Genomic DNA, 24,455 nt, shown 5'->3' on the forward strand with positions numbered 1-24,455 from the left:
TTCCATAAGATGGTGCCATGTCCCCATGCTTGGACAGTGAGATCCCTATTTTGAATTTTCCCTCATCTAAAAAACTTTGTGGCACTATAAAAACTACACAGGCTACAGATAACTTCCATGCGAAACAACTTTACTGTAACATTTTCCACTCAAGGACATTTTTTTTTGTAAAGTCTTATTTTTGGCCTTATTGCCTTCATTTGTTAGGACAGCTGAAGAGAGACAGGAAATGTGGGGAGCAGAGAGCGGGGGAAGACATGCAGGAAATGGTCGACTGGCTGGGAGCCTCCACACAAGAACATTTTGACGTTACGGAAAAAAATATATAAAAATAAAAAATAAGAATAAATATGTATGTATATAAAAAATATAAATACAACTAGAACAAAAAACAGGACATTTTAAAAATGTGAACGCAAAATTGTACTACCCCACATTGTGTTTCTACACCTGAACTACTTTACAAACAGAAGCTCAGCACCTTGACTCGAATCCACATCAAAACAATGCAAACAATAACAAAGTGTAGACAAGACGTATGAATCGTAGACTCATGGGGCACGCAGGTGACACGTGAAGCAACCTGCAGGCTCCCAAATGAACGGCTCGCAACTGTGAATCGGTTCGCATCGTTCACTTGAAAGAGTCGTTCAAAAGACCGACTCGTTCGCGAACGTCACATCTCTGCTTGGTATGATGAAGACACTGAAAGCATCAACGACCTGTTGATTAAAGAATATATCTCTATCTTCTTTCAACAGGCGGAATGAGAGCCGTTCTAGCATGGAAAGACAATGTTCGTGATCAATGGTGAGAGTCTCTGATCTTATGATTACACCGTCAACCTCTCCGCGATGCTGCGATATAACGCGACATGGATAGCAACGGCGGTTGCTATGTAAACTAGTGATACAGCTAGCTAGCAACGTCAGCTAGCATTAGCCACGCAACGACCTGTCTATCGTCCATAAATGACAGAAATAGAAAAGTTGGAGGATGTTTCTCTAATATAAGATTTCATGCAAACATGCGTCCCTTCTAATAGTGAAGCATGTCGTCTTTCTCATATATCACGGTCAGAGCTAACGGTAATGACAAGCTAGCTTGTTGTTGCTGCACATCACTAGTTTCTGTGAAAGACGTGTTTACACAGTTTATACAGTCTATGGTTTACATGTAAGAAGCTACTGATGTATATCTATCTTTATCACACCATTTAAAAGATATACGACGCAAAATTAAACTCTCAAAGCAATGAATTCATGAACATTCGCCTTTTACAAAACATGCAAATATTGCAACAGGGTTAACAAAAATAATTTTCTACCATTTAATTTAAAAATACAACCATGAAAAAAGGTCTCCTCCTCTTACGTTTGTTTTACAGAGCTTTCAGCCTTTTGACCAAAGGTATTTGACTGAAATCACTGCCAAACAAACAAGTTTATGGACTTTGTGATTATTATTTTTGTGGTGCTGTATTCCAAGGTCAAAAGTAGATGTTTCCTCTGATCTGTTCCAAAGTCCAAAGAGGTTTTATTTGCAGCTTTAAAAGAAATCCTTACAAATGAGTCATATCTTAGTGAATTACAATCAACCGATTTCCTTTACAATGACTGTGTAAATAAAGCTTAATTGAATAAACATGTCATCATGTTATGACCCTGGTTCAGTGAAAGAAAAAAAGAGCGGCCAAAAACTGTTAATCAGCAAAGAAGTGTATCCATAATAACGGCAACAATCAAAGAGAAAGACAGAAACGAGTGTAGCCTTTGCCATGAGGAGGATCTTGGCTGCAGTCTGAGGCAGAGTGGAATGAGCTTGACAGGATCCTTTAAAGGTGCCAGGGATCAGAGGTCGGAGAGGTAGGGAGGTCAGAGATTTCCTAAAAGAAGAAATAATCAGTTTTTTACTAAACAACCTTTATTCTCATTTACAGCGTTTATGACCTTGCATTCAAGCCAGATGGAAGCCAACTTATCGTTGCTGCAGGCCTTCGTGTCCTGGTAAGGTCCAGCTACTTACTGTGGTCAAGGCACAAATCTTAACAGGACTTTTTCTTCTAATGATATGTATGTATTGTATATTTGCTGCAGGTTTATGACACAGCGGATGGAAATATGGTTCAGCCTTTGAAAGGACACAAAGACATAGTGTACTGTGTGGCTTATGCAAAAGATGGTATGCAGATTTTCTATTTGTACCATTACATTTTTCTCTTCATCTCCTTGTTGTTTTCATACTAACCGCTGCATTCTGCAGGTAAGAGATTTGCCTCAGGGTCAGCTGACAAAAGCATCATCATCTGGACATCTAAACTGGAGGGTATTTTGAAATACACGTAAGTGTGACATTAGCACATTGCTGAAATCTTGAAGCATCTTTTGGTGTGATATCCTTTAAATCATTCATTCACATATTTCTCTGTAGTCACAATGACTCAATCCAGTGTGTGGCCTACAACCCTGTCACTCACCAACTTGCCTCCTGCTCTTCTGGTGACTTTGGTGAGTACACCATGAGTTTGAGTCTAAATTTCACTTTATGATATTTCAAAATTATACTGTATAATTAGGGTTGCAAAGGGGTGGAACATTTCCGGTAAATTTCCATGGGAAGTTAAGCTGGGGAATTTTGGAAATATTCCAAATTGGAAACTTTCCAAGGGAATTAATGGGAATTAACTGGGAATTGAGGGTAATTTAATGGAAAGGTATCATATCCAAGCATAAATATTTGTTTTGTTATAAGCAGACATCCATCCAAAATAATACAATTAAAACAGATGTATTTGTAAGTAGAACTTTATCAAGTGTTAAATATTTTTAGAACAATCAATTATTTCATTGAAGAACAAAAACATGAATGTTGAGTTAAATATTACTCATCCCAGCCCGACCCAACCCATTCAAAAACAAACAAAAATGCGATCCCAACGAAGTCCCATTCAAAATGTTAAATGAAGAGAGCCGCTCTCCCTCCAAAAAAGTCTTCCCTCAAGCTTCTCAAGCCTAGTCTCTGCAGGATTCTAGAAATCATCTGTGCATGTGATGGAGGAATGTACAGTGCATGTAGGGGGAGTGGTCTCAATAGCTCTGCAGTAAGCAATGTGCTATGAGGAATAGCATAGATATTCAACTGTACTTGCATGAAATCTGATTGTTGTAGTCAGGATTATGCTAAAAATATATTTTCCCCAACTATATTTAAGTTCCCTATTAAGAGCCAACCTTCAATTTAGTAAATTCCTGGTTTATTCCTGTTAATTCCCATGGAAGGTTTCCAACTTTGAAAATTCCCAGAATTTTGCAACCCTATGTATAATTGATATTTTGAAAAAAGAGAAAGCCTCTATGTGGCACGAGACACCTTCAAGCAACATGCTTTATGTTTTCAGGTCTATGGTCTCCAGAGCAAAAGTCAGTGAACAAACATAAAGTGAGCAGCAAAATCACATGTTGTGGGTAAGTGAAATGTTTTGGGCAGTTTTACTATCACTAACGATGCATTTTACTTTGAAGACATTTTGTTAAAGGCTTTCATTTGATTGAAGGTGGACGAATGATGGCCAGTACCTTGCCCTTGGCATGATGAATGGAGTGGTGAGTATTCGAAACAAGAATGGAGAGGAGAAGGTGAAGATAGAGCGTCCAGGGGGTTCCTCCTCTCCTATCTGGTCCATAGCGTGGAACCCATCTAAGTAAGTCTTTCTGAATTACTGCTGTATGAAAAAGTAGAGTGGTATCATATCTTCACTAGTTACATCCTTTCAAACAACATGCCCCCTTATGCTCTGTCCTCACATGTAGCAAGACTTTGAATAATGATTTAACTATGAGAGTACATCGCTTTGTAAATAGTCTGCATAAGGCCAGCAGGGGGCAGTGGGCAACCAGTGAGAGCTGGAACAGTTTTTTGTGAAGAAGAGGATTATGATGAGATGGAGAAGCTGTCACCTCTCTTTGATGCCCCCTACAGCCAAAGCAGGAAGTTCAGCCCCAGACCCCTCACAGGACTGCTGAACAGGTTTTGTGGGAGTGGGGGTAACAGACAGGAAGATAACATTAAGCTTGAGGAAGGGTAAAGAGGGCAGTGATGACAAACATGATGCACCAGATACAGCTTTATCGAGTTGCTTCACAGAATTACATCAGTCATGTGAGGGAGGTCAGAGCATGAGGTCAATCAGGGAATAGATTCTCTTTTGAGGATTCACTTTTTGCTCATGGATGCTTCTAGAGGACAAATTTATCTCAGTACAAAGTCTTGCTGCGTATGACAGTATGAAAAATAACACAGTGCTCTGTCCTTCTCTGTCCAAGAGCAGTTTTCTGTGTTCAGGAGTAAAATAGTGTAGAAAGAAGAACTTACTATGACAAAAAGGTTTGACCATATGTCCCCCAAGTTGAAGGGTAATCTATTAGCTTAGATTTACAATGTCACAACCAGCCCAGCTGCAGTACAGTATGTTTACAGAGGTACTTATGTCTAACATAGTTTTGTTGTATTTTCAGAGATGAGCACAATGACATGCTGGCTGTGGCAGACTGGGGTCAGAAGCTGTCTTTCTATCAGCTCAGTGGAAAGCAGGTAATTATGGAACAAATCTTTAGAAGAAAACTCAATCTCAAACAATGACACGCTATGCTTGAATATAAAGTAACAATATACCCAAGAAAGAGACTTGGCATTGTATATTCACATACATACATAATAAACAGTTCTTATGCAATATGTTCCAATAGAGCAAACTCGTCTGCCTATTCAGACTGTGAATAGGGCATTTAGGTGACTAAATACAGACTCTCATTAACTTGCATGGTAAATACCAGAGCACTAATAGCATTTGAAACAGCTCACTGCACTGCGTGTAATATGAATTTCTGTAGCAATAAAAACAAGAATACTTGACTCAGCGTGCCGGCCCAAAATATAGTCTATCGCAAACACTTCAGCAAGTTTAAGACCTGTGCTTCCTGCTGTAATCAGCCTGTCAGGGTCTAATGAAAGCATCACAATGTATTGGAAGTGATCCTACTATGCCTAAATGGCCCTTTCACTGTCCCTCCTTCCTTCTAAATTCCCTGTGGGAAATACCGTAATTATGGACAAATATGCACTGTTTATTACTCTGCCGTTATGCCTTAGGCTCATATATTGTCATTGGCCCATTCATCTCTTGCAGTGAACATTCAGTTTTGATTACAACACCGGGGACTGTTTGAAATTAAAGAAAATAACTCGGTATTGTCAGGAATCTGAGTGAAGAGAAACAGATGCTCAGAGTTCGGGGATTAATATGGTGTTGTGCAAATGCACTTTGAACATTTATACAATAGAGGCCATTTAAATCAGAGAAAGCCTTTCTTTTCATCAAACACTCAAAGGGATAGTTGAATGTGCCACGGACTTTGATGTGTTTAAGCTTCAGACAGTGGGAAGTATTGGCCCCAGCCTTTGGGCAATAAATATGAGAAATGCTCTTTTGATTCTGGGTTTAATGTCTCCTTCTCTCTTTGTCTCTCTCAGATTGGAAAAGACAGGACTCTCACCTATGACCCATGTTGCGTCAGCTATTTCTCTAAGGGGGAGTATATAGTCATGGGCGGCTCTGATAAACAGTCCTCCCTCTACACTAAAGATGGAGTGCGGCTAGGAACCATTGGAGAGCAGAATGCCTGGGTGTGGACGTGCCGGGTTAAGCCTGACTCAAACTTTGTGGTGGGTCCTCAAATTGTCAAGAGAAATTTGAAAAGTAGTTCAATAAAAGTGCAAGAGTGGGAAATGTAAAGAAAAACAATTATAAATCTCTGTCACTGTCTATCAGCATTTGATGGTTGTTTTTTATTATCATAGCACATACATGCTTACAGGTACACCTGTAGCTCTGTCTTCGCTATACTTAACTCTAAGTGATGATACATACACAGGAGAATTGGCAGACTGTCTTAGTTGCACTGTGTAAATGCTTTGACAACAGGAACATTTTCCCACTCTCACAGTCTTTTCTTAGAGGTGTTAATAGGATGTACTGCTACATTGTTATCTCTTATCTAGGTGCTGGGCTGCCAGGATGGAACCATTGCCTGCTACCAACTTATCTTCAGCACAGTTCACGGCCTCTACAAGGATCGCTACGCATACAGAGACAGCATGACTGATGTCATCGTCCAGCACCTCATTACCGAACAAAAAGGTGCACTTTCGGCTTTAGAAACAGGCTATTAAGTTCATAACATCTGGGCTTATGGGACTGCCAACTTTGATGAGTAAACTCTCCTGACACACTGAACGTAACTCCCCCTTCATTTCCTTCTTTCTCTAGTAAGGATCAAGTGTCGTGAGCTGGTGAAAAAGATTGCCATCTACAGAAACCGCCTTGCCATTCAGCTGCCAGAGAAAATCCTCATCTACGAGCTGTATTCAGACGACTCCTCAGACATGCACTACCGCATTAAGGAGAAGATTGGCAGGAAGCTTGAATGCAACTTGCTGGTGGTCTGCTCCCAGCATATCATCCTGTGTCAGGTCAGAAAAAACAGGGTTGAATTTGTTTACTTAAAGCCCCTGTAAAAGGCTTTTGGGTAAATGAAACAGACAGAAAATAACAGAGATGCCTTTATAGCCCACAATAACAAATGACTTCATAAGTGACAAGACTGACCACACTGTAATTTTCAGTGCTTGTAACCACTGAATAACAAGCCCTTTTCACAGCAAATACTCAACATGAGGGAGAAATTTGTTTCTCCCTACATGTGTAGATGAGCATAGAGGTAAGGCATGCTATTTTGTCCATAGGGGGTGCCAAAATCAACATAAATAAGCTTTAAAAAGACTTGCTTCTACCAGACCCTGGCTGTTTTCGAAACAGCCTGCTACATACTACCTACAAATGTCGTATGCAGTAGGTATTGCCTACTACATACTGTGTTTGAATTTAGTATGTAGTATGACTGTTCTGTTGGATCTGGTCTGCAGCATGTTGTGCCAGACGTCACTGGATACCTGGTTTCGGAAAACAGGAGTAAACAATGACCAAGCTGATAGAGAAACTGCTTCTTTAGCATTCACTTAAGATTTAAAAAAGTTAAGAAGTGGTTTATATGTAATTTGATAATTTTCACAGCACATACAAACAGGATTCCCCCCGTCAAAAAAGAAGAAAAAAGAAAAAGCGGAACGAGCGCCGTGTATTGTGGGAAACAGTACGTGAGGCAGACTGGTCCGATGCATACTGTGAAATTTTCACGAATCAGTACGACATCCGGGTAGTTTTGGCATACTGCAGATTTTGCTCTTTTTCTCTTACTGCTTACTACATAACGAATTTTGGCCAAATCAGTACGTACTGCTAGTATAGTAGGCGGTTTCGAAAACAGCCCCTGTTCATGTTTGGAGCAGATTTCCCTTCAGTTATTCTTCTCAGAATAAATCCTGTTGACCTAAAGTAACACTCTTTGTTCTTTTAATAGCACCAATTCACACTTTGACAGATTTGCAAAAGATGCTGACGAGACATTTGAGCACTATTAACATTATGAAGTGAAGTGTCTAGCCGTTCAGTACTAGCCTAAGCAACCCAGAAAGAAAAAAATAATATCCTGGAATTACTGCTTTCCCAGATGTTTCTGCCTTGCAAAAGGCTCCAGCTGTGCATGTGCTCTGCAGGCTCTGTTTCTCCCTCTCCATATCAACCCCTCTTCAAACTGGATAAAGTGAGACAGCTGAATGAAGGGGAGGGACCACAGTGTGTTGAAGCAGTGGGTGTCCCTTGGGGTTCCTCTCTGCTTCTCGTCTGTGTGTGTGTTTGACAGAGGATGGTAGGGAGGAGGAGCAGCCATAACACAGAGGTTATTTCCTTTTAAATCTGTCTCTGTGTGACAGAGGTGCTTCAGATCTCTCTCTCGGAGGCATGCTCGTGTTTCATGCCTCAGACAGCTTTTAGGCGATATAAATGGACTGTGATCGTATGGGCTGTGTATATCTGTGTCAAATCAAATCATTGTTTACCTTCAGAGCGTTGCTTTCTGACAGGAAGTCACACTTAGCGGTGTTTAAAGGAACTGCGTGCAGAGAGTTTTTAGATGTTTTACGAGGATGTTCAAATAACATAAAGGATGAGATTAACAGACTGCTTGAGTACTTTCTTAGATGTAATACTTATCGCACTTCTCACCACTCTGCAGGAGAAGAGGCTCCAGTGCATGTCTTTCACCAGTGTCAGGGAAAAAGAATGGGTAATGGAGTCTCTAATTCGCTACATCAAAGTGATTGGTGGTCCGCCAGGAAGAGAGGGCCTGCTGGTGGGATTAAAGAACGGAGCAGTGAGTAATGTGAAAAAACATCCGCACATAAACCAACATTACAACCTGAAACAAAATCTGATGCTGTGTTTTGATAATGTTGTCTCTTCATTTGTATGTTACATAGATCCTGAAGATATTTATCGACAACCCGTTTCCAATCACGCTGCTGAAGCTGTCGTCCTCAGTGCGCTGTCTGGACATGAGCGCCTCCCGCAGCAAACTGGCTGTAGTGGATGAACACAATACTCTCCTGGTGTATGACATCAACAGTAAAGAGCTGCTTTTTCAGGTCAGCAGGCAGTGGAGAGTGAAGTGTTTAATGGAGGAAATTGACATGAAAAAAACTGTTAAATGTGGTGAAATTAAATCAATCATGAAAGTATGGATAATGACTTGCATTAGGTACATTCTCCTGCTCTCCATCTTTACCAGCCCTCTCTCTCCCTTCTGCTTTCCCTGTAGGAGCCTAATGCTAACAGTGTTGCCTGGAACACCCAGTGTGAAGACATGCTGTGCTTCTCTGGCAACGGCTACCTTAACATCAAAGCTAGCAACTTTCCTGTACATCAGCAGAAAATGCAAGGCTTCATGGTCGGCTACAACGGATCTAAGATCTTCTGTCTCCACGTTTATTCCATGTCTGCGGTGGAGGTGCCTCAGGTGTGTTGTATCTTGATAGCTCCTTTTAGTCCAGAGTAGAGGATGGTGGATAGTGAAGTTAAAATGATGGAATAGATATGATTTTCACACAAGAACTGCACCTCATGAAAATTTCCCAACATTATCCAGGCGGGCTTTATATGTGAATGCAAACAGCCACATTTTCCACCTGGGCGTTTTACTGCCAGCCCCCTAAGTATAATGTCCTGAAGAAGGTAGGAGCCAGCTGATATTTGGACACAACAGGTGATAGTCTGGAACATTCATGATGAGCAAGCAGACAGGAAGATGACTTTCACATTGATCAGAGTTTAGGCTTTATTAGTGTATGTACGTCAGGAGTTCATGTGTGAAAAGTGCTATAGATTGAGTCAATCATGTGTTTGAATATCAGGTATGCCAGTATTTTGATGGTGTTGTTGTTGCTCCTCACAGTCTGCACCTATGTACCAATACCTGGAGAGGAAGATGTTTAAGGAGGCCTACCAGATCGCCTGTCTGGGTGTGACGGACAGTGACTGGAGGGATTTAGCCACAGAGGCCATGGAGGGACTCGACTTCGACACTGCTAAGAAGGCCCGTCACACACAAATCGCTGATATCAAGATTAGTGTCACTGACCCACTCATTTCACTGCTGTTATGACTACAGAATAGTAAAAACACAAATAGCAGCAATTCTTCCATATGTGATTTCAGTAATTCAATCAATCAATCAATCAATCAATCAATCAATCAATCAATCAATCAATCAATCAATCAATCAATCAATCAATCAATCAATCTTTATTTGTATAGTGCCAAATCACAACAAACGTTGTCTCAAGATGCTTTTACAAACATAGGAGGTCTAGACCACTCTATGTCAAATTATGAACAGAGACCCAACACCAAGACAGGATAAGACTCAGTCTTACCCCACCTTAATCCACCATGATCATTGCACCTCGCAATATTTAGCTAGTTACAGCGGTGAGGAAAAACTTCCTTTTAACAGGCAGAAACATCAGGCAGAACCAGACTCACGTTAGACAGCCATCTGCCTCGACCGAGTTGGGTCTGGAAAGAGGGATAGAGGAGAATAAGAGACAGAGGGAGCGGTGATAGTGATGAGACCAGTAGAAGAAGCGGTTGCCGCTGGAGTCCAGCACGTCCGTATCAGCTGGAGTCTGGAACGTCCACTGCAGAAGGATGTCTACAGCAGCTCAGAGGAAACCTACAAGACAAGGGAGCTCAGGGACTCCAGAAAGGTCTATGGTTAGTAACTTTAATGGGACAGGTAGAGTTAAAATAAGTGATGAGGGGGTTGGGGAGGGGGTGAGATAGGATCTCAGTGTGTCAGTGCGCCAGTTCCCCTGGCAGTCTAAGCCTCTAGCAGCATAACTAAGAGATGGTCCAAGCCTGAGCCATCTCCAACATCTCCCTCTACTCATGCTCTTTAGTCATCTGCAAACACTCACCAGCAGTTTACAACCTGCACATGACCCATGCAGCCAAATGTAGAAAGGTAATGTTCAATTTAAAACATTAGAAGGAAGGATCTATAAAATGTTGGCACTGCAAAAGAAAACACCAGAGCATGTTCAGGAAGATGCTGTCATGTTTAATGATTTCTTGCCTCTATACTTTTTCAGGCCTTCATCAGAATCAGGGACCTTCGCTATCTGGAGCTCATCAATAGCATTGAGGTAATACTTTGTCTTCAGAATGAGAGAAAAAATCTCTTCACATTAAAGGGAGGCTGAGTTTAGTTTTTCCCGCAAGCTGACATCATGAGAGTTGGACAAGTCTTAGAGGAGACTTGGCCAATCACATTTATTATCACATTCACACACTTAATTGCTCAGCTTTGCCTTAGGCTTTAGGCTACACTTAAGAAATGGTCCAACAAAGGAGGATCTGTCATGACCTTCTGGGGTTGTGTCGAATTACACACACTGTCAGATATATACACACACATAGAAAGCGCACATGCTTTCCTTGACAAAATGCATGAAGTCCAGAGGCGAGTTTTTTCAACTTGGCTTGTGACGAGAGAGTTTCTGCTGTTTTTCTTTTCCAAGAAGAATGTCTGCTCTTTGATATGAAATAATTTCATTATAGGCTTATTAGTTAGCAATCTTCTTTAACTTCATTGTGACTCATGGTATAAGAGTTAGATTTGGGTTCACAAGTGAGCCAGTAAGACAAACAAAAGTTTTCATTGTCATCTGGGTTGTTTGAAAAAAACCTGCCTTATCATCGTGAGTGTGTGTACATGCATTTGAGTGTTTATCTGTGCACCCATGCCAGTGTTCGTGTTGACTGATTTGCAGGAGAGGAAGAAGCGGGGTGAGAACGACAATGAACTGTTCTTGGCAGACGTCTATGCCTACCAAGGGAAATTCCACGAGGGAGCCAAGCTCTACAAACGTACAAGTCATGAATCCAGAGCCCTGAGCATGTACACTGACCTGCGCATGTTCGACTACGCCAAGGTGATTAAATCATCGATTGACAAAAAACACATCCCTATGTAAACCATAAATTTGTATCATAATGGACAGAATAACCTGAAACTCGCAGCATGTTTGAAGGGTAGAGAACATGTGTTTTTCTTCATTGTGCGCAGTAATGCCAAGTTGGGGCCCTGCACTGCACACTCAAATGGCCCCCTTTTTACCGTCTGTCTTTCATCTCGTCATATATCACAAGAACCTCCACATATATCATCTGATCAGTACACACACACACACACTGTGCCTTTACATGCATATCCCTGTACAACACAAAGGTAACCTGCACACATGGCTGAGCGGTTGGAAATGGAGCACAAATAGAGAGAAAAATGTTGAGCGTCTGCTTTTACATGAATACTTTGATGAGGAGGTCAGTGTGAGTTGAAGCAAATTCATGCTTTATTATGTTTACATGGGAGGACACACTTTGATCAGCAGCATTACATTCACAATGCAGGAGCAGACAACACAACCATGACTTGCTTATGTATATTTGTGTGTATCAGATTGTATGTGTTTGATGTGCTTGCTGTATATTTATGTGGCTGTGGGGGCCATCTGGTCCTAAAGGCTGTTTGTTTTAGGTAGGATGGACACCGGAGGGAAAGACCTTCCAGCAGCCGGGTGTTTGCGTGACTCTCTGTCTCCTGTGTCGGTCTTGACCCTCATGTGTACGTCTGTCTGAACTTGACTTCTCTCCTTCCTCCTGGAGAAATTACCACAGTTTTTTCATGTGCCTTTCTTGCAGGAGTTTGTCGGATCTACGGACCCTAAGAGCACCCGGATCCTGATGACCAAGCAGGCAGAGTGGGCTAAGAGCAGCAAGGAGCCCCGGGCAGCGGCGGAGATGTACCTGTCAGCAGGAGAGCATCTTAAAGCCATAGATATTATAGGCGAACACGGCTGGGCAGACATGTAGGTGTCAGTCACTCTGAAAGCCTCTTACAGAAACACTCTCACTTATTTTTCAAACTTTTCTGAACTGTGAGCTTGATGTTCCAGAATATACCCACCTAGGCATACTGTTAATGTGAACATGTTCTACTTTTGAACTGAGCAAAAGACAGCCAAGTGGTGAGAAATGTTCTACACTGCACTTTCCGTCTGAAATGTCTCAATTTAACTGTCATCGGTGCAGTTTGCTCCATTATTCTCTCAAGACATTGATTGAACCTTACACAGTACTATAACACAAGTGGAAAAAGGAAAAGTAAAGTTGTTACTTAAAGTATCATAGGGGAGCTGGCTTGGTACAGAGGTAAGGAAAAACACAAACATTCAGAATCACATCCTGAACCTCGACACAGATTCACTCTTATGATGCTTCTATCATTGCAGAGACTACTTTGTCACATTTGTAGTCCCTCTCCTGTGAAAACAAGTGTTAATAATTACTGGTTTAATTTAATGTTTCTTCCTCCTCTTGCAGATTAATGTTATATTTTCGATTATTGTCCATCTGCTGAGGAAAGGATGTCTCTCTGTTCTCATCCCAAATCAGACATTTATGCTAACAAGTGTTAGAAGTGGGGATGCACGATACTGGATTTTTTGCCAATATCCGATATGCCGATTACCGATTCCGATATTTTTTTCCGCACACCTAATTGCAGAGATCATCAATTATCTTCTGTATTGGAATTAGCACACAGTATTATGGTGATACTTTTATCACATTTGTTATGTAAAATTAATTTCTTGTGCAAAATAAGAAAAATACTTCATACTTAAAACTGCATATTTATTTACGACAATTGCTTTCAAACAAAATTCAAACAAAAAGAAACATCCTACTTAAAACTTTGATGATGCTCTCCCTGAGACAATCATAACAAAACCCACAACCAGGTCAAATTTTATCAATTTCATATTTGACATAGTAAGTAAACCTGACCTCTGTTCACAGGGAACATGTGAAAAGTGCAACTGTACAGCAATTAAACACAAATTAAATAAAATGGTTTACTCTTTGACAGTAAATGCGTCTAAATTAGTCAGCTACATGTACCTTACAGACTGCTGCTTAAATTCAAATTTAACTTCAAACATGAGCCCAAAATGTATGTGCAGCAGCCCATTATTTTATTGGTTAAATAATGTATTGGCCGATATCCGATAATTCATTTTAAAGCCAATATCGTCCGATACCGATAATGTGCCAATAATATCGTGCATCCCTAGTTAGAACCTGAGTTACCCCTGTACAGGAGGTACTGTTCCAGCTCTCTGTATAAAGGTCAGGTTCTCAGCCCCCACTGGGGTTGATCAGATGAGGAAACATCAACTGAGAACTGTTTAAGCTGGATGCAAGGGGACACACTACGACTACCCTGCTTACTCCTGACATGACACCCAGCATAATAGCCCTGAGTATCATCACCAGCCCCGTCTGTTAACAGCAGCTCCCCTCTGAATGTGCTTTGTACTTGGTTTGGTTGCCAGGATGAAAATGTTGTGACTTGGATTGAAGTCCCACGGATAAGTCTAGTTTTAAAAGGCTAAGGAAACCAATAAGAACCATTATACATATGTAAAACACACTGTAACTCGAGACCCAAGACCATGCAGAAAACATCCAAAGATTTCTGGATCCTCCAGTGAGTGTAAAAGTGCAGATGCCGTCCAAAGTGTTTCTTAACTAGGTCTGTAAAGTTTTTCTCCAGTAAAAACAGATCCGGCATAAATTGGCTTAAAAGATGTTTGAAGGAAATGTTTAAATTTTAATCACTGTTGCAGCAAAAGCAAAAGAGAGGAAGTGATTAATATCCAGAACATGTTTCACAATCAGAGGATTCTTAGAAGGTGCATTTAACATGGGAAGTGAGTGTGTGTGACACAAACCAGGCACAGAACTCTGCACTGACTCCATTTGACCTATTGTGTGTATACTGTGAGTCTCCTGTGGAGCTATCAGTGGGTCAGCTCAACAAACACTACAGCTGAACACAGTGCGGGGGGGGATCTTCAATCTGAATCTGATCCAACCACTGACCCTTAATACCCTTATGAGGTCATGAGCAGAACTTCACACAGTGGTGTTTCATGTATGAGTGTATCTGCACTCACCTTCTCTGTGTGTGATCACCGCTCTCTCCCCTCAGGCTGATCGACATCGCCCGAAAGTTGGACAAAGCTGAACGGGAACCTCTTGCAAAGTGTGCACTTTACTTTGAAAAGCTGAAGCACCATGGCTACGCCTCTGAGACTTATTCCAAGATGGGAGACTTGCAGGCTTTAATGCGGCTGCATGTGGAAACCAGGCACTGGGATGAGGTCTGACACACTTATGCACACGGGGGCACACCTGCTCCGCTCATCATGGCTTATATATAGAATCCTGAGACAATCACATAAATAAAACGGGAGCCAAAAAAAACTTGTGCAGAACTCACAAACCCATATTCCAAATCACCGGATGTTCATGGCTTACTTAGTTTCTGCAGGATCTGTAAAAGAGTGTCCTGTATTTGCTGAAGTTAGCACAGCTGAATGCAAACAATAAGACAATGCATCTGCCTAATGTCCTCATGCACTGAAACTTAAACCACACACATGCTCCAGAGCTAATCATCCGGATTTGGATTTCTCTGAATCCATGCCCACATGATGATTAGAGAGTGAGAAGCACAAAGCACTGAAAGAGCATCAGCTTAAAGCTCCATTCTGCTTCCAATCAAATTCCTCCATCAGGGCCGATCATGCTGCACTCACAAGAAGAAGAAGAAGAAGAAAAAATTGCATTTCTTTAATCCATCTGCAGTCAGTAATCGAGTTTAAGGCGTAACAGAGATGCATATTGCCGAGTTAAATGCTGAAACAGAAGAGCCAAAAACAGAACATCAAATAAAGATCACATAGGGCTAGAGTCTCGATATTTATTTGATCCTCAGAGAGGAATGAAAAGAGAACAGAGGGAGGGAGGCAGAGATGACAGAACTGTTGGGTTTTATGTCCTTCACTGAGGGTGGTGGACACTGAGGCAGGACAGTTTGGAGTTGTGAATGGGCCATATGGATACCATTCACCACACGCTCTCTTTTCTAAAACAAAGTATTTCTTGAAACGATTTTGGGCTCACTGGCCTGAGACACACACACACACACACACACACACACACATACCCTTTCTCTCTTTTCCTGAGCAGTATGTGTTTCTTGGCTCAGGTTATACTACAGGACATTTAAACTCATCGGTCACCTTGACAGGCAAATGTGTGTCCACAGGGCACTACAACAGCCCTTTATATCCTGTCATTCAAACTGCGTAAGAGCTGCAGTTTGACTTCTAATTGAGTGTGAAATCAACTTAGCTCACACACCTGTCTTTGTTCTGAACTTATTAATAATGTTGAAGCAGTGTTTTGACAGGATGGTAATGTGTATTTCTTTGGATTTCCACTTTTCAGGCTTTCTCACTGGTGGAGAAGCACCCCCAGTTCAAAAACAATGTCTTTGTCCCGTACGCGCAGTGGTTGGCTGAGAATGACCGCTTTGAAGAGGCGCAGAAAGGTCAGTTTGCAACACCATTATACATGTCTTATTTCAGTGTGTATATTTCCACGTTTATTACAGTGAGCATTTAAGTCTGCAGCTACGGCCAGTGTTTACATATGGAAGTGATAAAGCCCCAGCCAGCTCTGGACACAGACATTTTTTTCTCTCCCTCCTTAAGATGCTCTCTATCCACTGTAAAACATGATCCTCTTTGCTGGAGCGGAGCAGAACAGAGCCGGGCTGCCTGTTAACTGAATGACATGCATGCATGCATGCCTCTCATCACCAGAACTACAAGCAGCTCTGATGATGATTACCAACTGTAACCATAGTTATAATCAGCTCATAGATTTATAATTATGATCTCAGCAGGCATATTTCCTCGTCTACATAATCTTCCTCTGCCTGTCTCAACACGAGATACATGACTGAACAGGCCTGATTGTATTGGTGCTTGCTTACGGTCATGCATTTTGCTGATTGTGTGTACTCTAGTTAGGCGGTAACGCAGTATTGTGTTACTTGTGATTGTAATTGAGCCTGGTTCTATCCCCTGTCCTCAGCACTGGTACTTCTTAATGGCAGCTTTAATAATGTTTACATTAGACTGAGGTGGTTGGGTATACTCTTTAGCTGTCTAACCTACATTGAGAGTCTCTAATGAGTTTGTAGTATATCAGCCATTACCAAGTCTGTCTGATTATTTTGTCATTCTTTTTGTATCCTGTCGTCTTTCATTTGATCTTCTAACAGTTACTACCTTATTTTTATTCATTTGAACTCTGAAAAAAATAGTGAGAACTCTAAAGTATTAACTTTTAAGATGAAGGGAATTCCCCTTGCTTAAAGCTGCTGTGATGAACTTGTAGTTTGTGTTTGTTTTGGCGCCCCCTGTGGACAAAGTGGTACATGGCATGTCCTGTGCTTGTATATGCCATAGACTGTATTTAAAATGGACGTCATCTCACTCGGCTCAAAGTGAGGCCACCTCAAAAACTGCTCCCCCTGGTGGCTGGCTGCAGTATAGGTCAAAAACTCTGTCTCCCCCATTCATTTCAATGGGGCTGCGGTCAAACTTCCAAAAATAAATACACGTCCTACGAATGTTTCACACATCCGTATGCAGGGGTGATATGTAGTTATTCTTTGACTGTTTTGTTTTCAAGGCCTCTTTTTTCTGAAAAGTTTCTTTTTCATTAGTTATTAGAGGTTAAAAAATTGGGTTTTACTTCCCTTTTTACTTTGATTGACAGCGTTGACGTGCCAAAGACTTGTGATCCCTACTGTCCCTCTAAGTTGTTAAATGTTGCTTCATACTTCATTTACTTCAACTTCAAATTTAGTTTACCTACATTATGAACTGTTGGCTAACCCTAACCCTAACTCTAGGAGTCATCTGACAACAAAGAAAGGCAGAAAACTAATGAAATGTTCTTTTTCGCTGGGTTTTATTTAAAATGTAACTACAATTTTTGTCTATATTTTTACAATAATGGGTAAAATAAGCAAATTTAGATTAATTTAGACTTCTCACAACCCTCCATTGGTGTCTAGCGACCCCTCAGGGAGTCCCAACCCACACTTTGGGAAACCCTGGTCTATGGTATACGCAGTGTTCTCTGAGAAAAAAACACATCATTCTTTCTTTAAATAGTCAAGCATATCACTTATCATAAATGTTTGCTGTGTAAAATAAAATAAATCAATTTCTACATCTTTCTGTTTGATTCATGTGACAACTACCCTGTGGCAGAGGTTAAAGTAATTCAAAATCTCCATGTAGAAATTTAACGTTTTGTCGCCTATGGTCTTGTTTTTTTTTTTAGTTCATATAGAAGCATGAATACAAATTTCGGTCTGTTTCCTAACAATGTAAAAATCCATATAGGAGCTTTAATGGAAAACTGCAGTGCATTCACTAAGTCACATCAACATAGGGCTAAAGACACGATTGGCCTGATTTCTCTCAGACATAAAGTAAAAACATGTTGGGTGCTGCGATAAAAACTCTCCTAAAATGACCATGCAATCTTAGTTGGCCATCGTAGCACACAGTACATTGTTTCTGTTAGTATTGGAACAGAAAATCTTAACCACGGATGTACTCTGCATATTTGTCAGCTCATGTTTTGTGTTTCTTTAAAGAGAAAGTGATGTGCGCCGCTTCCTCGCTTTAACCAGCAGCAGCTGCTTTAATCCGGTTAGGTAGGCTGATAAATATTTACCGCTAAAATATCCTGACCCCCGCTGAGGTTGCTGGGAAAGGGTCAGTGGAAGGGTCGGCTCCTTAAAGCTGCTTCTAATTATCCCTCTGATAGGAACATGAAGAATGGAGCTCAGGGTTATTAGGACTATAAAGGTAAACTGCTTGGTGTTTCATATTCAGGAGCAAACTCATAGTTCTTTAATGACGTATGTTGGTAAGTACATGTCGCAAATTAAGGAAACATGTCTTGTATCCATTAAGTTCAGATTGATCCTGGCGTTTATTAGGTGTGTGTTTTTGTGTGTATGTGTTTAGGTATAAACTTGCTTGACTTGCTGGTGGCAGCTTTTTGTAGTTACATAAGCTTCTCTGGTTGTTTGTCTGCGTTTTCAGATGTAATTGCAGTTTAAAACATTTTCTCTTTTCTGCTCTTTCTTTCACGTCTCGAGTTGACCCGACAAAACAACTAGCGCTTCCTATTCCAACAAAATCTAATTAAAAGAAAGAAAGGGCTCCATTGTGAAATCATTTTCAGAAAGTTTAGTGCACAAACACCACAACAAGGACTTAGCAGGAAAGGTGTCACCCAGAAATAAATAAATAAAGCGGCATGTTTTCGATTGGCACTTCAAATACAGCAATGCCCCGAGACTCGACAGTTTTTCAAGGACACAAAATAACGATCGGTCCCTCACCTCGTTCTTTTTTCTTTCTCTCCTCTTTTTTTCCCTCTCTTTAGCATTTCACAAGGCAGGGCGACAAAACGAAGCTGTGAAAGTCTTGGAACAGCTTACCAACAATGCCGTAGTTGAGAACAGGTTCAATGATGCAGGGTACTATTATTGGATGCTGTCAATGCAGTGTCTGGACATCGCTAGAGGTGAGACCCGATCTTTTTTCACAGTTTGTTTTCACCATTAAAGAATCTTTGTTGCATTTTCATCATGTTTTTCTCTCACTCTGTGATTCTCTGAAACAGAAAGTGAAGAGCAGACGGAGGAAATGCTGAAGAAGTTTGAACGTTTTCAGCGCCTGGCTGAGCTTTACCATGTCTATCGCTCCATCCAGCGCTACACAGTGAGAACATGCTACTTTTGTCAATCCTGATCTTAAATATCCAGACCAGAAATAAGTGGGAGGAGGCCCTGAGAAATCACGGGGCCAGCAAAGATTGCCTGTCAGTTTGAAGGCTCTGGAAACAGTACTTACTCTGTGGTCAGATTTCAGTTTGGGCAGAAACACATTCCTGTTCATCGGAGAGTTTTTTTTTTGTAGGTTTTGCTGACAGCCCCTGTGCATTTCTGCCCACTTTCTAATCAACTTTTGTGCTTGAGACCGTTGTCAGCCTGACAAGAGGGAGGCCTGGCTCTGAAAGATTATGCCAAACCGAAAAAAAGGGGAGTCAGAGGAAATGAGAAAGTCAGATAAGCACAGGTAGTGAAGTGAGCAAGAGCGCCGAAGACTAGTGAGGAGGAATTTGATCAGCTTTAACTTCCTAGAAACCTCCCTTTTTATCGTGCAAATGTTCATCAAAGTTGACGGTGGAGAAATTTCCGATGAACATACAACCTAGCTGCTCATTTAGATGAGCTCTTTATGTAATCGTGACCTCTTTGACCCCCTCACCATAGTAACCAGCTGCTTGATTGATCATAATGATGACCTAATCAGTGGTCTTCTCCAAGCCCTCCCCCGCCCCCGCCCTAACTTACTTACACACAAGTAATTCCTGGTTATGAGCTGTATATGGGTGAGCTGGCCTGTATCAGTGTCCTCAGTTTGTTGTTTCAGCTCTGTGCTCGGCTGTGCTCATACTCCTGCAGCAGTGAGACATCTCTGTGATCCAGACCAGAGCAGGAAACCTCCATATCTCACTTTAAGTCCCCCTGGGCAAGAACTATAGATTTGAACTATCAACTTCTGGGATAAAGTGCTGGTAGTGATTGCTTTAGCAAATCTTTCTTTCCGCTGTAGGGCACGGCAAAGGTTGGATGAGGCACAGCAAAGGGTTAGGATGCTCTAAGATGAGGTTAAATAGAAATAATGATTCGGGTGGAGTTTTTTTTTTTCAAACTGAGATTTCTCCTTTTACAATCTGTTCGCATTTTTTCCTCAGGACGAGCCCTTCAGTTCCCACATGCCGGAGACGCTTTTCAACATTTGCAGGTTCCTCCTGAGCAACCTCACCAAGAACATACCACCAGGCATTTCTAAAGTGTATCCTTCCATGATAAAAGCAGAATTAACAGAGCGCTATGATATCAAGCGAATATTTTTAGAATCTAGTATTGTGGGGCCTGTCCTCTTTGGAAAAGTCTCAAGAACAGACATGCCAATCTGAAATGAAGACTGGCAGAGACAGCAACGATAAAGTGGTGGAAAGGAGATAGAAATAGAGGGGAAACGGAAGTGTTGGCGCCACAGCGGAAACCATGCTGCTCCTGAGAGAAAGGAAAAAAAGATGATGATGAGAAGGAGGAGAGGATGTCAACAAGAGGCGCATTCTCCATCGTCTACACAAACGCTTTGATTGCTGACTTTTGCGCATACTTCAACATACACAAACACACTAAACAATGTGCTTAAACCTGAAAAAATATACACAAATCTACCCACACAGACAAATCCATGTGGTCTCACACCGTGGAGGCCGAGTATGAGGAAGGAAAGTGCGGCCTTTTGAGGAGGAAATGAGGCTGAGCTGCTGGAATCCTCTGTGGCCTCACTGAGGTGTTCCAAAACTTTGAACTCAGATTTATAGACTGAGCCCGCCTGCGTGAGACTCAGCGCAAAACAATTAAACACATTGTCACAAAAGAGCTGCGCTAAACAAGTCACACAATGGGAGGACGTGCATTTATCAACAGTCCCGGCAGTGGAACAGAACTGGGTGTGTGGGAGGAGCTGGAGAGGAGCTGAGTGGAGAGGAGTAATGTTAAGTTTTAGGTGATGGAGGTGTGCCAGCATTGAGCTGTTGCAGCTGTAAGTCATTGACCTGTTACTGTCACTCTCAGAGCTGCTCTCTTAACAATCTGTCTCTTTATAAATACAAAGAAGCAACAATTTCCTCCACTCAAACACAAAAGCAGGCGCACAGGCTTCTACAAGCACACACACACAACCACCCACAAACAGCCGAATCAAGGTATTACTTTCAGGGCATTTAGCCAATGTTGCTGGCTCAGCACCACTCTTGTTCTAATCAGTAAGTAAACGAGGCGTTATACAATCACGCCTGTTTTTAAATGCCCTTTTACATAAAGATAGCTAATTAATGTCAACTGAAACCAGTATGTCATTTTTACTGTTTTAAGAATCCCAAATGTTCCTGTTTTCTATAAATGTTTTCCTCAACCTGATCATTAGTAACACCTTGTACGCGCTGGCAAAGCAGAGTCGAAAACTGGGTGCGTATAAGCTTGCCAGGTATTCCTACGAGAAGCTCCAGGAGCTGCACATCCCCTCCCGCTTCCAGGAGTCCATAGAGCTGGGCAGCCTCACCATCCGCTCCAAACCGTTTCACGACAGCGAGGTGTGTTGTTGTCAGACTTTGATATGCTTTCATCCTAACATATTATTGAGTAATCACTGCCCTCCTGTCCTTCATCGTTTCTTTTTCATTGTCACATTTTTCCCACAGGATCTGATTGAGGGCATGATGTGCTACCGCTGTTCCACTAACAACCCCCTGCTGCTCAACCAGGGGAGCGTGTGCATCAACTGCAGGCAGCCTTTCATCTACTCTGCTTCATCATACGGTCAGTGAGCCAAAAAAAAGATGGTGTGCATTATGTTTCCCAGAGAGGAGGCCATTTCGGTTTCTAATGTAGCGTATCTCCTGGTGTACAGAGGTGTTGCCTCTGATGCAGTTCTACCTCGAGGAGGGCATCGGTGATGAAGAGGCTGTGTCGCTCATTGACCTAGAAGTTCCTCACACAGATGAGGGGGATGGACGCTGGCAGGACAATGGTGGTATCCTTTGGTCTTTTTTACAAAATGTAACATTACATACACACTCAAACAGGGAAACATGATTCACTGGCTTTTTATGAATTATTAACTCCTCACTCTGCTGCCCTTGAGAGTCTGAATCCCTGCCCGAGCACACTGCGTTTCCAAATGAAGCACGTGATTCCCCTCTGCCCTGTGATACTTCTAAGAAGCTGTTTAGTCCGCGTTGGCCTGGATTCTGTGTTGGTGGGTAAGCTGTCAGAGCTAAGTCATCTTAGCTCTCTAGCTAATAGGGTTAGCGAGGCTCTCCTGTCTCATCTTAATGACACTAACCCTCCGCGAGCTGTAGCCACAGCCCTGGTGCAGGGATTAACCTGCATTAGCCGACAGACACTCACTCAAGGGCATTGAGGTCTGCTCTGTTCCTCCAGAGCCACTATGTGACTGGCAGGCACGACTGATTGGCATTTTGAACACCCTCACTTTTAGATTAGTCTCTCAGGGATATTTTAGAGCAGCTCTCCCTGATTTAAAAATTTAAAGTTACAGGAAACAGAATCAGAATCAGAAATACTTTATTTATTCTGGGGGGAACTTCAATCATTGAAGTTGCTCCTGTACACAATAATTAGGAATATCAAATAATATTAGTAGAATAAGTTATTAATAAGATATAAATACAAATACAATGAAAATAATGATAATAAAAGTATGTCCAGAAGACAGCATAAGCTATGTAGAAAATAAATACATGGTTGAAGTCCCCAGAGATCAGGAAGAGGGCACTCTGGTGGTCTGTCTGGAGTCCTGATATGGCAGTGTTGAGAACGTTGGGTTGGCAGAGGGGGGGTGTAAACAGCTACCAGCTATGCAACATGTTTAACAAGTAAAATATGGTGCTTAAATGTGTTGCTTCAGCTGTTTGTTCTTAATTGCAACAAATCAGAGCCACAAGCTATGAGGATTGATGATGGTTTGGGTGATACAGAGGAGGATCCATTTACAGCCAAAATGAGCTTTGAGGTAAGAAAGGACAGAGGAGATGAGGCAATTAATATTCCACCAACTGGGCAAACCAGCTGGAAAGGGTAAAAGGACGGGGGTTTATAATAGAAAGTGTGTGTGTCCAAACAGCAGGGGGGTTCGAACTTTGTCCCAGTCAAGGTGGGTCGCCCGTCGCTGCGCTCTATGAGCAGGAGGGACGTGCTGATCAAACGCTGGCCAAGGCCGCTCAAATGGGAATACTTCCGCTCCCTGCTGCCCGACGTGAGCATCACCATGTGCCCCACCTGCTTCAAGGTAGAGCATTTATAAGACACAGCTCTGTATCCCATGAACGGGGTGTTTCACCCGTCCCTTTCAGTAACATTGTAGTCGTTTTTTCTTAACTCCATGCTGTTCTAATTTTTCTATCTCTGTATTCCCTTGTAGATGTTTCACAGTGAGGATTATGAACTTCTGGTGCTTCAACACAACTGCTGTCCATACTGTCGCAGACCCATTGATGAGCCAAACTGATACACTTGGGATCAGAGCAGCTCTTCAAACATTTTTCTTTACCTTCAAACTCTTTGTCCTTTTTTTTTATTGTCCTATAAATGTATGTGTTGTAATACCATTGCCTCTGTTGATATGTTAAAAGCAGCTCTGTCTGTGTGAAGTAGTGTTTGTGTGTAAGTGTGTAAGCAAAGTGCACCATCAGCCAATTAAGACAATTGGATTATTTGGATCAGATTACTTTTGGCTGTCTCTGATTACATTATCACTTTAAATGGACCGTTGGTGCAGAGTGTACAGAATATCCTGTAGCGAGATATTTATTTAAAAAAATGATTTAACCTAGACGAATACATCAGCATTGAATACAAAAAAACAGACACTTACATTATAAGGATTGTATAAAAGAAAGAAAATAGTTATACAAAAAAAACACAAATTTTACAGGCGACAGTATACCCATATATACACATACACAAACACACACGCACGCACGCACACGCACACACACACACACGATTCTGTGCTTTTATACCACTAAAAGATATGACATCTCTTACTCAGTTATAAGATTGTATTTTTATTTTGTTACAAGCCTTTTCAATAAAGTATTTTGTTATTTTTTAAGACAGTGGCTTTCTTTAATGATGTTACAAAGGTACCCTGATATTAACTTCTTACTCCCGCAGATTGAACTTTTTGTCCGTGAAGGAGAGAGCTGGAGGGAGAGTGAGTGCATGCTATGAGCGGTCTGCCCCACTGATTCTGATTACACTTAAAGCTATGAGTTGAGCTCTGCATTATGCAGTGGTCGGGGATTAAGCTTTCACGGATGCAAATAA

The 24,455-nt window shown here is 41.6% G+C and overlaps 1 protein-coding gene across 3 annotated transcripts; it reads left to right on the forward strand.

The window, feature by feature from the left end:
- The first annotated feature begins 597 nt into the window (after positions 1-597).
- On the forward strand, positions 598-24,240 carry ift122 (intraflagellar transport 122 homolog (Chlamydomonas)). 3 transcript variants are annotated; one of them, XM_034694957.1, is made up of 30 exons: positions 598-810; positions 1,674-1,865; positions 1,940-2,006; positions 2,097-2,181; positions 2,263-2,341; positions 2,431-2,507; positions 3,398-3,464; positions 3,554-3,700; positions 4,515-4,590; positions 5,530-5,721; positions 6,058-6,196; positions 6,326-6,528; positions 8,190-8,327; positions 8,434-8,598; positions 8,772-8,969; positions 9,405-9,545; positions 10,603-10,656; positions 11,284-11,445; positions 12,215-12,381; positions 14,568-14,739; positions 15,872-15,974; positions 18,905-19,045; positions 19,145-19,242; positions 20,282-20,382; positions 21,532-21,697; positions 21,806-21,923; positions 22,015-22,137; positions 23,063-23,139; positions 23,251-23,415; positions 23,548-24,240. In XM_034694957.1, exons 1-30 carry the CDS (start codon positions 767-769, stop codon positions 23,632-23,634), a joined length of 3,744 nt encoding a protein of 1,247 aa, XP_034550848.1. In that variant the 5' UTR covers positions 598-766; the 3' UTR covers positions 23,635-24,240. The 3 variants fall into 3 exon arrangements, with proteins under 3 accessions (XP_034550848.1, XP_034550850.1, XP_034550849.1); XM_034694958.1 differs by having other exon boundaries at positions 679-810; positions 1,674-1,856; positions 23,548-23,731; XM_034694959.1 differs by lacking the exon at positions 1,674-1,865 and having other exon boundaries at positions 666-810; positions 23,548-23,731.
- Positions 24,241-24,455: the final 215 nt, after the last annotated feature.

The sequence above is a fragment of the Notolabrus celidotus genome, chromosome 11, assembly GCF_009762535.1.
Source record: "Notolabrus celidotus isolate fNotCel1 chromosome 11, fNotCel1.pri, whole genome shotgun sequence".
In the NCBI taxonomy this organism is placed as follows: Eukaryota; Metazoa; Chordata; class Actinopteri; order Labriformes; family Labridae; genus Notolabrus; species Notolabrus celidotus.